General features: G+C 41.6%; 1 protein-coding gene across 1 annotated transcript in view; it reads left to right on the plus strand.

The window, feature by feature from the left end:
* Positions 1-914: 914 nt before the first annotated feature.
* Positions 915-15,337, plus strand: part of MTMR7 (myotubularin related protein 7) — a 104,812-nt gene continuing 90,389 nt past the window's right edge. Inside the window, exon 1 of the mRNA XM_040965899.1 lies at positions 915-999. Coding sequence (XP_040821833.1) covers positions 976-999 — 24 coding nt within the window. The 5' untranslated portion in view covers positions 915-975. The remainder of the gene's footprint in view (positions 1,000-15,337) is intronic.

Genomic DNA, 15,337 nt, shown 5'->3' on the forward strand with positions numbered 1-15,337 from the left:
GGCTTACTTCAGGAACCAGAATGGGCCGCGGGAGCCACACAGCTGGTCAGGACTTACTTCGGTGTTGGAAAGGGTATAAAACCCTCCCGCAGGTCCCTCTGCCTGCCTTTGCTCCCTTGCAGCTCCCCAGATCTCTCTTTCTCCCTTCTCTTTCCTGCTGCTTGGGTAAAGGCCCGAGGGAAGATCCCTAATAAAAGCCTCTGTGCATCTTTTTTTTTTTTTTTTTTTTTTCCACAATTGGCTGATGTTTTCTTTTCTCAGGTCATCAGCAAATCTAACAGCAACAAGTCTTATTCTGGTAAATGGGAATATGATATACTGTGAAATCAGTCTTCCTGTTTAGTTGAAGCTAAGATCACCAGTGATTACACCCTGACAGACAGCTCTTCCTACAGTTCCAACAGTGAAGTCCCAAGTTCATAGGAGGAGCTGACTTAACATCAGTACCTGTTGCTAGGATATCCGACCTGGTCCCGTATGCCATGAAGGTGCTTAGGTACCCCGATAAAGCCTGTCAGGACCACCGCATGTGGAATGCACGTGGCAACCTTTCTGTGTATATGTGTCCCACTCTGAACCCCCACCCGTCCCGTAACGTCCTGAGCGGGAGCCAGAACACAGGTATGCAGCATCTCTAATATCCCATCTCTGCACCAAGAGGCCACACCCAACACAGGGCGAGTAGCCCTACAATACTGCACTGACCGCACCTTACTCCGGAGACTCCAGCCAGAGACAAGGTGGGCCAAGGCAGCTGGAGCAGGTGGGAGCCGGCGCCGGGCCGCGCTCTAGGGCCGCGCGGGCGCCTGGGTTCCCAGCATCCCCGGCCCGCCGACGGGCGCCCGCGCAGCCGCACCTGGAGGCGGAGCCAGCTCCCCGCCCGTCCCGAGGCCCCGGCGAAGCCCCCTCCTCACACGCAGACGCGCGCAGGTTCCGGGCCGCGCCCACCGAGGATCCTGCAGTGGCAGGCCCGCCATGGAGCACATCCGCACGCCCAAGGTTGGTGGCTGGAGAGCGCGGAGGGCCGGGAGAGGAGGAGGTGCCAAAGGGATGCTAAACGCACGCCAGGGCCGGGACCGAGAGAGCGGGGAGAGGGCTCGAAGTCTCCGTGTGGGGAGCTGGCGGAGCCTGGACCGCGACCGAGGGCGGAGCAGAGCCTGAGCATCCTTCGGGTCGTGGGCAAGGTTGGGGTTTCTTCTGCTGCTTCCCAGGCCAGGCCTGGCCTCTTGTGAGATGTGACCTCTCGACCTTGGCGCTGCGGGGCGGACATAGGTGTGGACTTAGGAGGGCTCCCCAGTTGTTGGCTGAGTTATTCACAGCTTGCGCTGCGTTCGCACCAGGCTAATTGAATTTAAGATTTTTTTTTTCTTTCAGCTGTTGGCTGCTCTAGGCAGTTGAGAGGCAAGCCAACCTTTCCATGACAGGTGTGAGGAAACCGTCTCCTTGGGTGTGGAGATGGTTGAATGTACGGGAAGCTTGTTGGATTGGGGGCTCGGATGCTTGAGATTCGCGTTTCCTCAAGCCAGCATCTTCTAGGGACTGGACACTGAATGAGCCGTGAATACTGCCGTAGGTTGTTCAGTGATGGTGCGTTTTTGCCTTGTCCAGGCTGTTTTGGTCTCTGGGGAGAAGGACGCAGCGTGTAGATTCATCTACTGGTGTGCCTGAATCTGCATCAGGTTTTGCCACACTGTCGCTCAGCCCTGGTGTTGAAATGACACGTAAAGGTTGACTGCAGTATCACATCAGAGTTGTCCTGATACTATAATTTAAAATGAAGATGACGTTCGCCATTCCTGTCCGATAACGACCGTAAACTAGCTGGCGTACGTATGTGTTAACATCCTGCCAGCTGCTTCTTGTTACTGCCAACACAGCTGCTGGCTTCCAGGATGATCTTGTGCTGGAAATCTCAGTCCCAGATGAAGTGAGTTTTCAGTCCACGTGTGGGGAGTCAGGGCACAGGTGGCCTCTAGATCCTACCCCACCTCTTGGGGGAGGCAGGAAGATAATTGCTTTATTTCCAGCAGGAATAAGAATTTGCTGCTAAATTCTGGAATGGTACTCGAATATTTCTTTGTCCGTGCAGTTTTAAAATTTATTCATATCAGTGGAAGAGTAACTCGTTTCCTTTGCTGGAGGATGTATGCTCCAACAATACATTTAAATTATGCTGGTTGGGCACTATCAACGTAAATTGTTGCCCCATTATCAGCAAATGGTGAACTTGGAAGGCAGTATTGTAAACCACAAGCTAGGTGGCTAAGGGCTCTTAGGGTATAGGTGGTGCTAAATAACTGACTTTCAGAATGACAGGTGTACGTCATGATCTCCTTTGGCCCTTGCCAAAGGCTTCCTTTTTTCTTGAGGGAGGGAACTTTTTATAAAAATGATATCTGTTGTGTCAGGAAGGAACCAGCGGCATGATACCAAGTGTCTCTTTCTTCTAGAAAATAAATTAGGAGGGGTAAAGGCCTTTTGTTGTCTGCCTTTCAGCACAGCCCAAGTCATGCAGGGAAACCCTGAGCAATGGATGGTGTTCTCAGTCACAATGCCCTCTAAGCTGTATGGTGTTTCAGAAGCCCCCTGGCATCTGGAAATGGGAAGAAGGAGGGAGCAGTCAAGTCTTAGCAGAAATGGATCACTGGTTGGAGGGCTTGTACCAGAATGCTGTAGGGGATAGGCTGGGCTGGGCCGTGGCACCCGTTGTTTTGTGTGAGATACGGGGCTAAAGTGGAACTGATGAAGCTACATTCACCAATATGTGCATTGGCTGATGCAAGTGGCAGACCACACCTGACCCTGCACTGGCTGGTGCACTAAAGAGGTAAGACTGAGGTCACCCCAGGTGAGGTGAGGCTTCTTGGGGGACTCCCATATTTGGCCACTGGACTCAGACCCTGCCACGTGGGAAGTCACAGGATGTGTGGTCCAGCCTTGGAGTGCATGTATTGGGACTGAGCCTCTTTATTTACTGATGCCTGTGCAGTGGACAGTATGTCCCATTGCACATGAAGGACATGATGTCCAGCTCATCTAGGCCAGCAGGGGATGTTGGCTGCCTCGTCAGAGTATGGAAAGCAGAGCAGGTTGGATGCTTCACCAGTCCAAACTTTGCAGCATGTTCCTGGGTCTGTGGATGCACTGTCAAGTAGTAGACTTTGGAGAAATTTTCTCAATTCTGGAGCAATGAAACCAAGATTTCAGGGCTATCAAAACCACTCATGTAATGCCCTTGTTCTTCCCCACATTGGGATCTCTAAAGTGTCATTAAAGGACCATCCCCCATCACTGGGTACTGATGTAGTTTGTCAGAGCTGTCTGCTCCTCCTCCTCCTCCCTGAAACCACGTGTCCACCCTCCTGCCTCCATGCCTGATGCTCCCCACCCTAATTGGAAGCGCACATGGGCATGCATCCATTTCAACTATGTAAACAATATTCAAAAGAAAAATTTAAATGCAGAATGTTGGGTGGGGTCAATGAATTTATCTGCTCATTTCCTTGCTCATCCGTTTGAGGCTCTCACTTGTGCTGGATCTTGGCCTCCAAGCAGCTAGAGTCTACAGAGAGTAGAGTCATCCATATGTCCATTAGGGATCTGTGCAGGGACAGTGGCATGGCGGGAGACTGGTCAGAGGATCAGCTGTAGCATGAAGGGACTGGGGAGGTCTTTCTAGAAGAGCTGAGGCTCTAAGGGGAAGGAATCTTGGAGTGCCAGGAACCTTTGAGAAACAGCATGGTTGGAGTTGGGTAACAGGTTCCTGCAGCCTCCAGAAAGGCTGAGCACAGTGGCATTGAGAAAAAGAAGTGATCCAAGGTTAGCATCCTCCTGTAGTTTCTGCAGTCTGGATGAAAGTGCATATGACAACTATCTCGCACGTGCTGTGGAACTGATAATAGTTGCTGGCCACATTTTTTGCCATGTGCCTCTGCTAAATTCTAGGGAGAGAAGAAGTCTGGAGGAGTAGGTTTCCTTTGATTTCCTGCTTTCATCTCTGGCATTAGTAAGGAGTGAGGCAAAAGACGGTATATTTGACCATATGGGCTCCGGTGTTTTAAGAGGAAAAGAAAGGACTGCATATGTGATGTACTGTTGCTTTCCTATTCCAATCAAAGGCGTTTATTTACTCTTTGTGTGCGTCCATCACAGCCCCTCTTCTGCTTTATTCCCTGGAGTGCTTTTGAAGGAGACAGATGCATGTCAAGAATCTGGGATACTTAACACATGTTTCTTATGATGTGTGTGTGTGTAATTCCAGCCTTTACTATAGTATATACAAAAAAAGATGCTTCTATTCCAGAACGGTTCCTCTGTAAGAAAAACAAAATGTTCCAAGGGCAAGCTACTGTGCAGATTGAAGGGAAGACACCAAGTGTCACCGGTTTCCATTTTTCTGTCTAAAGTCCTTTAACTGCCAGAAAACTTGTTGATAACCAGGAATAATTTGGGTTCAGGTACTGCTTAGTTGCATGACAAAACTTCAGGACTCCAAGAAGTAGCTTGAAGCATTTTAAGGATTTGATCTTTTAGCAAGTAAGGCTAATGTGTGTGATGTATCCTCTACTTTGTCTGGATGGCCTTTCTGGAAGGCATCTTCCCCTCAAACTCCAAAGCAGCCCCTGAATATGTCCTCTTTTCACTCCCACTTGCTGCTCTGAGCCATTCTTTTGAGTGGACTCTGAACTGATTCATTGATTTAGTCTCCTACTTTTTAATTGCTATTCTGCAGGGGGCGGGTTTTTATGTTTGTGCCATAAATGGGTCACGCTAATGTCCTGCTAAGATTTTTAGTACTTTCCCTGTGTATGTCAGAAATAAAACGAAAGTCCCACATGATTTGTAAGGGCAAGAGTGGACCAAATCCCTTTGTTTCTCTCCTGCCTCATTGGATGAGTCTCTTCACCATCTCTCTGCTCACAGTTGGCCTTGGTGTCTCAGAGGTGGCAGGTCGCTTTCTGCCACAGGCCATTCTCCAGAAGATTGCCAGTGGGGAATATCAGTCCCCTGTCCTGATCTGATTAAATTTTTCCTCTCTTTAGTTTCAAACTATAAGTAATGTTCTCAAAGAGGCTCTTGCCTAATTAACCTGTCTAAATCAGATTCACCTGGTATAGTTTATCATAGAACCATGCATTTTCCCTTTACGTTCCTTATGGTTACTGTGTTTCAGGGATATGTTTTTTGAAAATTTATTTATTTTTATTGGAAAGGCAGATATACAAAGAGAGACAGAAAGATCTTCCATTCATGATGGCAGGAACTTAACCAATCCAAAGCCAGGAGCCAGAAACTTCCTCTGGGTCTCCTAACACAGGTGCAGGGTCCCAAGGCTTTGTATAATCCTTGACTGCTTTCCCAGACCACAATCAGGGAGTTGGATGGGAAGTGGAGCAGCTGGGACATGAACCAATGCCCATATGGGTTCGCAGTGGATGCAAGGTGAGGATTTAGCCGCTAGGCCATCGTTCCTGGCCCTCACCCCCTATATCTATTGTAGCTAACGTGCCTGCTACCAAGGAAGCAGGCAATATATAAATTAATAATTGAAGAAGTAAAAGAATAACTAATTCTTGATTTCAGCGATTTATGTTTTGGAATTTGTTTTATTAATCCCAGCCTCAGCATTGACTTACAACTTGACACTATTGTGAAAGCTGTAGCAGTTTGGCGAGTGTAGGTATTTGTGGATAGTAATATAATACATGTATAATATATAAGTACAAATTTGCAAGCTGTATTACAAGGTTTCCTTTGATATTATATAGTTTTTATGAGGCAAAATTTGAACAACATGAAAGTCATCATTTTTATCAATATAATTTCATGGAGTTTGTTGTGTGTATATGTTGTGCAACCATTACCGCTATCTGATTCTAGCAACTTTCATCACCCCCAAAGAAAGCCAGTATGCGTTCATTATTAGCTAACCTAATATGGTGATATCTTATACTTAGCACTGTGGGAAACCGTTTAATCCTGTCCTCTGTGTTGAGTCCTCACACACATCTGCCATTCCTCTCAGTCCAGTTCTGTCTGCTGCTACCTTGTGAGCTCACCTTCTCTTACCTCACCCAAGAAAGAAACGGAAATTAAGTAGATGTGGCTTGGCAGTAAGTTAGCTTGTCCATCAGGATCTTGGTGCTGATAGCAGAGTTACAATTCACCTGCCAGTGAATTAACTTGCCCTCTTTGGCCTTCCCAAGCAGCTCATTGGGGAAGGAAAAGAGCTGAAGTGATGGCTGACGGACTGTGCTGATGAACGGCTTCCTTCTTCAGGTTCATGCCCAGGTCTATTAAACAACCTATTTGAGAAGCTTGTCTAGAATTATCCCTCATTTGGAATCAGTCATTTTATTTTCAGGTTCTCTCTGTGATGCAGAGACATCAGGAATCACAAAAGGCACTGCTTGGTCCAAGTCGTTCCCCGCCATTGTGCCCTCAGTGCTAGGATTCTCTCTATTTAGTAAACAGTAACTTTCAGTTTGGAAAAGTGAGTTAGACTGCATTTAAACTTTAACCATCATTAAGGGTCTTTTAACATCTTTTCCATTGCTATATTACATGTTTGCATATAAATTTTGTATCCCCTTTTTTTAACATAGCATACTGTAGTCTTCAGAAACATGCTTTCAGAAGTAGGTGTGGTGCTGCAGTTTAAGCTACCAATAGCTACACGCCAGAATGCCGTTTTGCAAGCCATCTGCTCTACCACCAATCTAGCTGCCTGCTGATGATGTCTCCGGAAAGGAAGCCAAAGGTGGCTCAAGTATTTGGGTCCCTGTTATCCATGGAGCATATCAGGATGGAGTTCTTGGTTCCTGGCTTTGTCCTAATCTACACCACGCTGTTGCAGGGATGTGGAGATTAAATCAGTATGTGGAATATAATTTGGTCACTCTCTCACTCTCTTCTGCTCTTTTAAATAAATAAATGCATCTCTAAAAAATCTTTTTTAAAACATGCTTTTAAAAGATTCTATGTGGGACCTGTGTGGTAGCCTAGTGGCTAAAATCCTTACCTTGCAAGCGCCAGGATCTTGTATGGGTGCCAGTTCTAATTCCAGCAGCCCCACTTCTCATCCAGCTCTCTGCTTGTGGCCTGGGAAAGCAGTCAAGGACGGCCCAAAGTCTTGGGACCCTGCACCCACATAGTAGAAGACCCGGAAAAAACTCCTGGCTCCTGGTTTTGGATTGGCTCAGCTCTGGCCATTGTGGCCACTTGGGAAGTGAATCAGCAGATGGAAGATCTTCTACTCTGTCTCTTCTCTTCTCTGTATATCTGACTTTACCACAAAAATCAATAAAAGTCTTTAAAAAAAAGATTATGTGGATGTTTTGGATTTAATTTAAATTCTATCATATTAATACTTTCCTCATTTAAAGCTATTATAATGTTAGGATGAACATTTCATTTTCTTGTCATCTGCCTATATACTCCCCCCAAGTATAGAATTCAAGATAAAATTAATTTATCAATGATCAACAGTTTTATTGTTGAAATGCGTTGCTAAAGGAATTGCAGAAATTTGTATCACTTAATGTTTTTAGAAGGAGTACAGTAACATTCTTAGGAACCATTCCTTTATACACAGTTTAAAAGTGAGAATAGCACTTCGTTTTTTTCGTTGTATATTAGTAATAATACTTTTCTGAAAATGTCATTGATAAGTTACTTTTATGAATGACCAATTATTTTGTTTTAATAATTGGTAATTTTAGTATGCATATATATAACAGCTTTATTGAGCTATAGCTCATAGACCTTTTAATGCCATGCAATGCTGTATTTTTGTATATTCACAGTCATACTACCATAATGACTTCCAGTTCCAGAGCTTTTTTTGTTTTTTTAAATCTCAGAAAGAAGCCCATCACTCTTAATAGCCATTCTCCAGGCAATCAGTTATATTTTCTGTCTCTATGTGTGGTTTCCTGGAAATGTCTTAAGCTGAACCATACAGTGGGTGAAGTTTTGTGCCTTTTCAAAAATACTTAATGGTTTTAAGGCTGTCCAAACTATAGCATGCATCTGCACTTCATTCTTTTTGTTTTTGGGGGGTAATGGTTTACTTATTTGTATTTGTTTGAAAGGTGGAATAACAGAGGCAGAGACAGACGGCAGATTGCAGCAACCAGCTCTTGTTAAAATCTGCCTCTTCTCATCTTGTAATTGAATCAGAGAGGAAAACAGTAGCAAAATTTCAAGGACATGACATGCCCTGATCCTAAATAATCTTCATGACTCTAGCCCCTTGACGTACAGGGATGCTTCAAAAGTTTATGGAAAATGGAATTAAAAGATCAGTTTGGGGTGGCCATTTGGTACAACAGTGTATATACACATGATGTTTCTTTATCTGTTCGTCGGTTGGTGAATGTTTACCTTAATCCCATATTTTATTTATTCTGAATTGTGGTGCTGTAAACATGGGAGTGCAGATGTCTGTCTCATATGCTGATTTCATTTGCTTTGGATACATTCCCAGGAGTGGGATAGCTGGGTCATATGGCAGATCTGTTTTTAGTGTTCTGAGGAATTTTGTACTCCCCCCTGTATTGGTTGTATCAGTTTGCATTCCTACCAGCCATGTATTAGTGTATATTTTTCTCCACAAGCTTGTCAGCAGTTGTAATTTTTTTTGTTTGTTTGTTTTTCAGTGTTGATCATTCTAACTGGAGTGGGCTGATAGCCTCATTACAGCATGTATTTGCATTTCTATTATGGCTAGTGATCCTGAGCTTTTTTCATGTGTCTGCTGACCATTTGTATTCATCTTTTGAAACATCCTGTTCATGTCTTTTGCCCATTCTTACCTGATTGTGTGTTTTTGTTGTTCTTGTTTGTTTTTGCTTTTGAGTTTCTTGAACTCTTTATATATTCTCTGAGATATCAGTCCTTTTTTGGATGGACAGTTTTTGCAGATGTTTCCTCACGTTGTGTCAGTTGCCTCTTCTCTTTGTGAATTTTTTTCCTTTGCTGAACAAGAGCTTCTTAGCTGGATTTGTAAGGTTTGGCTTCCGTTGTCTGTGTTTCTGAGATTGAATCCAAGAAGTCTTACCATGTTCAGTGACTTTAAGTGTTTTTTCTGCATTCCCTCTGGTAATTTGATGGCTTCATGTCTTAGGTGTAGATCCTTGATTCATTTTGAGCTGATTTTTTGCTGTGCAGTGTAAGGTGGAGGTATTGTTTCATGCTCCTGCAGGTAGAGATCTAATTTTCCCAATACCACTTGTTGGAGAGACTTTCCCTCCTCCAGAAAGTGATTTTAGCTAATTTGTCAAAGAATAGTTGGATGTAGTTGCATGGCTTTCATTTGTGTGATATCCATATGTTCCTTGGCCTACATGTCAATTTTGGTTGATTACCAAGCTGTTTTGATTTGTAATGCCCCGTCTTGAAATCTGGTATTGTTACACATCAAGTTGTGTTTTCATTGTTTAAATTTGCTTTGGCTATTTGAATTTTTGTGTGTGTTTCAATAGAAACCTCAGGATTTTTTCTAGTTTCATGATGAATATCCTTCAAATTTGATAGGGACCACATTGAATCTGTGAATTGATTTGGGTGTTATGGGTATTTTGATTATGAACATGTTTTGTATCTTTTTATTTATTACATTTATGTTTTGTAATTTTCATTGTAGAGCTCTTTTGCATTATTGGTCAAATTTATCCCAAGATATTTAAAACTTGTAGCTGTTGTGAATGAGACCAATTTTGTACATTCTTTTGCAGAGCATTGTTAGTGTAAAAGAATGCTATTTATTTCTACATATAGATTTTAAATACAGTGACTTTTCTAAGTTCTCTTCTGAGTGTCTTAATGGAGCTTTGATTTCTGTTTTATAGACTATTGTTGCCTGCAAACAGGAATACTTTGATTTTCTTGTTCTCAGTTTTGATGCCTTTGATTTCTTTTCCTTTCCTGATGGTTCTGGCCATAACGTTCAGATCCGTATTGGATACGGTGGTGAGAATGGGCATCCTTATCTCATTCCAAGTGCTCCCAGCTTTTTCCTGTTCAATATTGTGCTGGCTGTGAGTTGTTCATATATGGCCTGGTTGTTTTGAAGTATTCCTTCTATATCTGATTTATTTTTTTTACAAATTTTTAAATCATGCATATATGTTGTATTTTGCCACATTCTTTCTCTTCATCTATTGATATAATCATATGGCTCTTGTCATTTTGTGGATGTGATGTATCAGATTTATTGATTTGTGTATGGTGTGCCATCACTATATCCTTGGGATAAATTCCACTTGGTCTTTTTGATGTGTTGCTGTATCCAATTTGCTAGTATTTTGTTGAGGAGGATTTTTACATTTTTGTTCATCAAGGCTAATGTTCTAAGGTTCCATTTTTGTTGTGTTTTTCTATGGTTTTGGAATCAAGGAAATATTGACCTTAAATAAATTTCTAAGTTTTTCCTTCTCTCGCTGAATATAACTAGAATGCCTTCACCATTCCCATTTTAAGGGTCACTCAGGACATATGCTATGCACAAAAACTCTAGTGAGAACATTCAGGCCTCACCTGGTGCACACACCTAGAACCCAAGTGTAAGCCAAGACCCAGAGGTGCATTTCCTTCAGAAACAAAACTCATCCATCAGAAGAGCTAGAAATAAGAGATGCTTAGAAACAAACATTAAAATAGGAAAACAAAAAGTGTGTACGAGGAAGTTAGTAAGACTTCCCACAAGGACCACAATAAGACGTTAGTATTGGACTGTGAGGGAAGGGAAATTGACAAAATAAGAATTCAAAAGAATGGCTGTTAGATTACTCAAAAGTGCAGAGAAAGAGTTAAATTAGGAAGTCAGTACATAAGTTGGATGACAAATTCAGTAAAGGGATAAAGATGATGAATAATAAACCCAACACTAGAAAGAGGCTGGTGTTTTAGTAACTGGAGATCATTATCTGAAATGCTGGCGTCCCACATGGTACCTAGCGGTTCATGTCCTGATTGTTCTTGTGATCTAGCTCATTGTTAATAGCCTGAGAAAGCAGAATATGGAACAAGTTCTTGAGTCCTGTAACCCTTGTAGGGGTTTCAGATGGAATTCCTGGTTCTTGTCTTTGGCCTGGCTCACATCTGTCCATTGTGGCAATTTGGGAAGTGAACCATCAGTTAGAAGATCATACTCTTTCTTTCTCTAACTCTGCCTTTCAAATAAATAATATGTTTTTTTGAGGCCTTTCTTGAGTGAGTAAATTTGTTCAAAGAATGAATGACTTCAACTACACTTACCTGGTAAATGTACACCAACTTTAGTAACATGAAACAGGGTGCTTTGTGGCTCCAAAGTCAAATTCTCAGTTTAAATTCTTACTGTCACTCATTATGTATGCATGTTGTTCTTTCTCAAATTTGTCATAATTTAAGAAAATAAGGTATGACGTCCATAATGTAGAATTCAGTTCTTTAAAATGTAGTTTGGTGGATTTTTGGAAAATGCATAATATTGTGTAGCCATTTCCAGTATCTTATATAAGAATATTTATACTACTGTAAAAATAAACCCTGTGTCTCTTAGCAGTTGCCCTCCTTCCTCTCAACGCATACCCTAACAATCACTCTCAAGCTTTCAGTCTCTAAGATGTCCCACTGTGAACATTACATAGTCTGAAGTGACTGATTTCAACCTCATTTTGAAGGTTTACCCAGGTTAGGGAACAGTATTCTGTTGTATGGAGGCATCATCCAATTTGATGGATCGTTCCATTTTTTCCACTTTTTATTAGGAATAATGCTGTACTTCTATGAACATTTTGTGCAAATTTTTCATGTGAACATGTATTTTTAAATTCTCTTGGATATGTACTCAGAAATGGAACATACTTGGATATATATTCTGGAACAGTGACTCTGTAATGAAGCTAAACTGTTTTATATTCCCAACATGTATGTATGAATTTTCTATTTTCTCTGCATACCTAACTGCACATTGTATTTCTTCTTTATAATCAGTATTTTTTATAATCAGTATTGATGTGATGTGATGTGATAACTCATTGTAATTTGGTCTTCTTTTCCTGATAGTTGTGTTGAGCATTTTTCTGTTTTTATTAATCATTGCATATCTTCTTTAGAGAATATCTACTGAAATCCTCTGTTTGTGAAATGAGTTTTTTTTTTAATGTTGAGTTGTAAGTGTTCCTTGTAGATTCTGAATCCTAAATTTTCATCAGATATATTTTCAATATTCCATTTTATGGGGTGTCTTTTTCACTTTGTTACTGCTATACTTTCAAGAATAACATCATCAGTTTGGGTGATGTCCAATATTTTTGTTGACTACTCATGTTTTAGGTTGTAATACCTAACAAGCTATTGTTTAATCCAGGTTGCCAAAGATTCCACTAAGTCTTGACTCATTTTGAGTGTATTTTAATATATGATGTGAAGCAGAGAGTCAAATTAGTTCTCTTGCATGTTGAATTTCCATTCTCTCCAGCACTATTTATTGAAGAGACTTACTGCATTTCGTTGTTTAACACCCTATGTGAAAAATCAGTTCACTGAAGGTACATATGTTTCTTTACAGACTCTTGGTTCTGCTCTTTTGACTTTTATGTGCGTCCTTAGCTGGTACCACACAGCCTTGACTACTGTATGCAGGGGTGCGATCTTGAATGAGGGACAAGCTCTCTGAAAGCCTTTGGCCATTTATAACTTGTTACAAACTGAACAGAGAAAGTATTTGAGGCACTTCACGTGACACGTAGTCAAATTTAGCTATTTTTGTTGTTTCTGTTCTGTTATTTCTGTTTAAAACAAAAGACACAGCCAAGTGTTTGTGTCCTGGAAGAACCTCCATGAGATTTGGAAACAGCATTTCCTTTATCCAAATATTTAATTTGATCCGTTAATTCATCCCTCCCACTTCCCCTTGAAAAATAAATTTAAATGTTTTTTTTTTTTTCCACTAGAGATACTCCATAAAGAGTGCTTTCCTAGAACTCAGTTCTAGTTCTAGTTCCCTATTCTTGGGAGCATATTTTTCTTAAGCAAACCAACGAACACATTAATCTTCTTAAACACATGGGCTTTAGGAAAAGTATCATTAGGAAAAGTATCAAGTTTTGCCCAGGAAGCCTTTGTGTTGGTGGATGCTTGTCTTGGTAGTTCAGTTGCCACTTCAAGTATCTGCATGCCTCGCCAGAATCCCCACACTGCTCCCAATTCCAGCTTCCTGCTTTTGGAAACCATGGGAGGCGGGAGGCAGCAGGCAACAGCTCCGATAGTGCTACGTGGGAGACCCAGACAGAGTTCATAGCTCTTGTCTGACCTAGCTAAGCTTGGCTCTTAGGGGCATTTGGAGCATAAACCAGCAAATGGGAAGCCAGTTTGCCTCTTTCTTTTTCTCTGCCTCTCAAATAAGTTTAAAAAGACATTTTCTTGAAGAGGCAGTTGTATGATAATATGTGATGCAGCGCCTTGAGATCACCCTTGATTGCTGAGGGAGTGTTTTTGGTATGGGTGTGTGGAGAAGGTGGGAACACTGACATTTTAGTCAATGCGAGAGTGTCACCCCAGTTCATTTGTGGCTCCAACTGTGCTTTTAACAGACATGATGACCCCTGGAAATATTTGACTGCTATGAGGAATGGTGAAGGCATGACACTGCAGCTTCCTATGTATGTCAGTGTTAACCATTTTGCTCTGGTAATTTCATGGTATCAGGTCATAGATTTTGTTAGATTCACCACTTGCCAAAATGTTAGATTTGCTGACCACCAGGGAAAGAATAACTCAGCCGAATATATGAAAAGAATTTAGATGGCCTTTATTACAGGGAACCATGGTCACGGGCTTCCTTTCCACGTGCAGCAGAAAGACAGATGTGAGGGAATGGGCTGCAGAGGAAGAAGAGCACGGAAGAGACAGGGAAGGGGCTTTTTAAACTCTCCTTGACATGAAAGCCCAAATGGAGGTCTCCTCAGCCCTTATTGGTGGGGGATATGGGTCTGTGCCCTTCATTGGTGCAATGGTAGTCCCACTGCCTGAGGGGCCTGCCAGAATTCTGCCATTGGTTCCGGATTTGGTTGGAGGCAAACTCCACCTTGCTCCAGTTACTGTGGTAGTCATCAGATTTAGATCCTTGATCCATTATGTACTGACTTTAAGAAAAAAAAAATTTACTTTTATTGGAAAGGCAAAATTATAGAGAGAAGGAGAGACACAAAGATATTATGTCCACTGGTTCACCCCTCCCCCGCAAGTGGTTACAACAGCCGAAACTGAGCTGATCCAAAACCAGGAGCCAAGAGCTTCTTCTGGGTCTCCTATGTGGGTGCAGGGTCCCAAGACTTTGAGCCATTCTTGACTTCCTTCCCTGATCACAAGCAGGGAGCTGGATGGGAAGTAGAGCATCAGAGCATGAACTGGTATTTCTATGTGATCGCATAGGATACAAATTAAGGATTTAGCCACTGAGCCATTGCTCCAGGCCCAATTATGCATCGACTTTATATATGATGTAAGGTTGGGAGTATTTTTTCATGCTTCTGCATGTAGAGATCCACTTTTCCCAATACTGTTTGTTGAAGAGACTGTCCTATTTCGAAGTAGTGAGTTTAGCTCATTTATCAAGCATCAGTCAGTTGTAGTGTGTAGATTAATTTCTGGGGTTTCCATTCTTACCAGTTGATCCATATGTCTGTTTTTGTGCCAGGCCATTTTTAAAACAGCTCTGTGTATGTCTGATATGTAGTATTGTTATGTCTCTGGCTTTGTTTATATTGTTTAAGAATGCTTTAGCTACGCAGGATTTCTTGTGTTTACATGATCAATCCTAGCATCATTATTTCTAGATCTGAAAAGAATGTCTTTTGATTGAGTGTTTTGATTAGGAGTCATGTTGAATATGTAGATTCCTTTGGGTGGTATGGACATTTCAGAGTATTCTTAAAATCCTTCAAAATGGAAGGTTTTCAATTTTTGTATCTTTTTTTTTACTTATTTCCTTAATGTTTTATGGTTTTTATTGTAAAGATCCTTCACATTCCTTGGTTAAATTTATTCTAAGAAACCTCTTGTGAATGACACTGATCTTACAAGTTCTTTCTCCGCCAAAACTGAGAAAGGTACAAAGTTATTGGTTTTGTGTGTGTGTGTGTGTGTGTGTGTGTGTGTGTCTATTGATTCTATATCCTCCAACTTTACAAATTCTCAGAATTCCAATAATTTTTTAGTGGAGCTTTTTGGTTCCCCTGTGTATAAGATCATAGCATCTGTAAACAGGAGTCATTTGAATTCCTCCTTTCCTATTTTTATCTTTTTCATTTCATTTTGTTGCCTTATAGCTCCTGATAAAATTTCTAGA

This window comes from Ochotona curzoniae, unplaced genomic scaffold (genome assembly GCF_017591425.1).
Source record: "Ochotona curzoniae isolate NIBS_2020 unplaced genomic scaffold, NIBS_Ocur_1.0 scaffold_4505, whole genome shotgun sequence".
Classification (NCBI taxonomy): Eukaryota; Metazoa; Chordata; class Mammalia; order Lagomorpha; family Ochotonidae; genus Ochotona; species Ochotona curzoniae.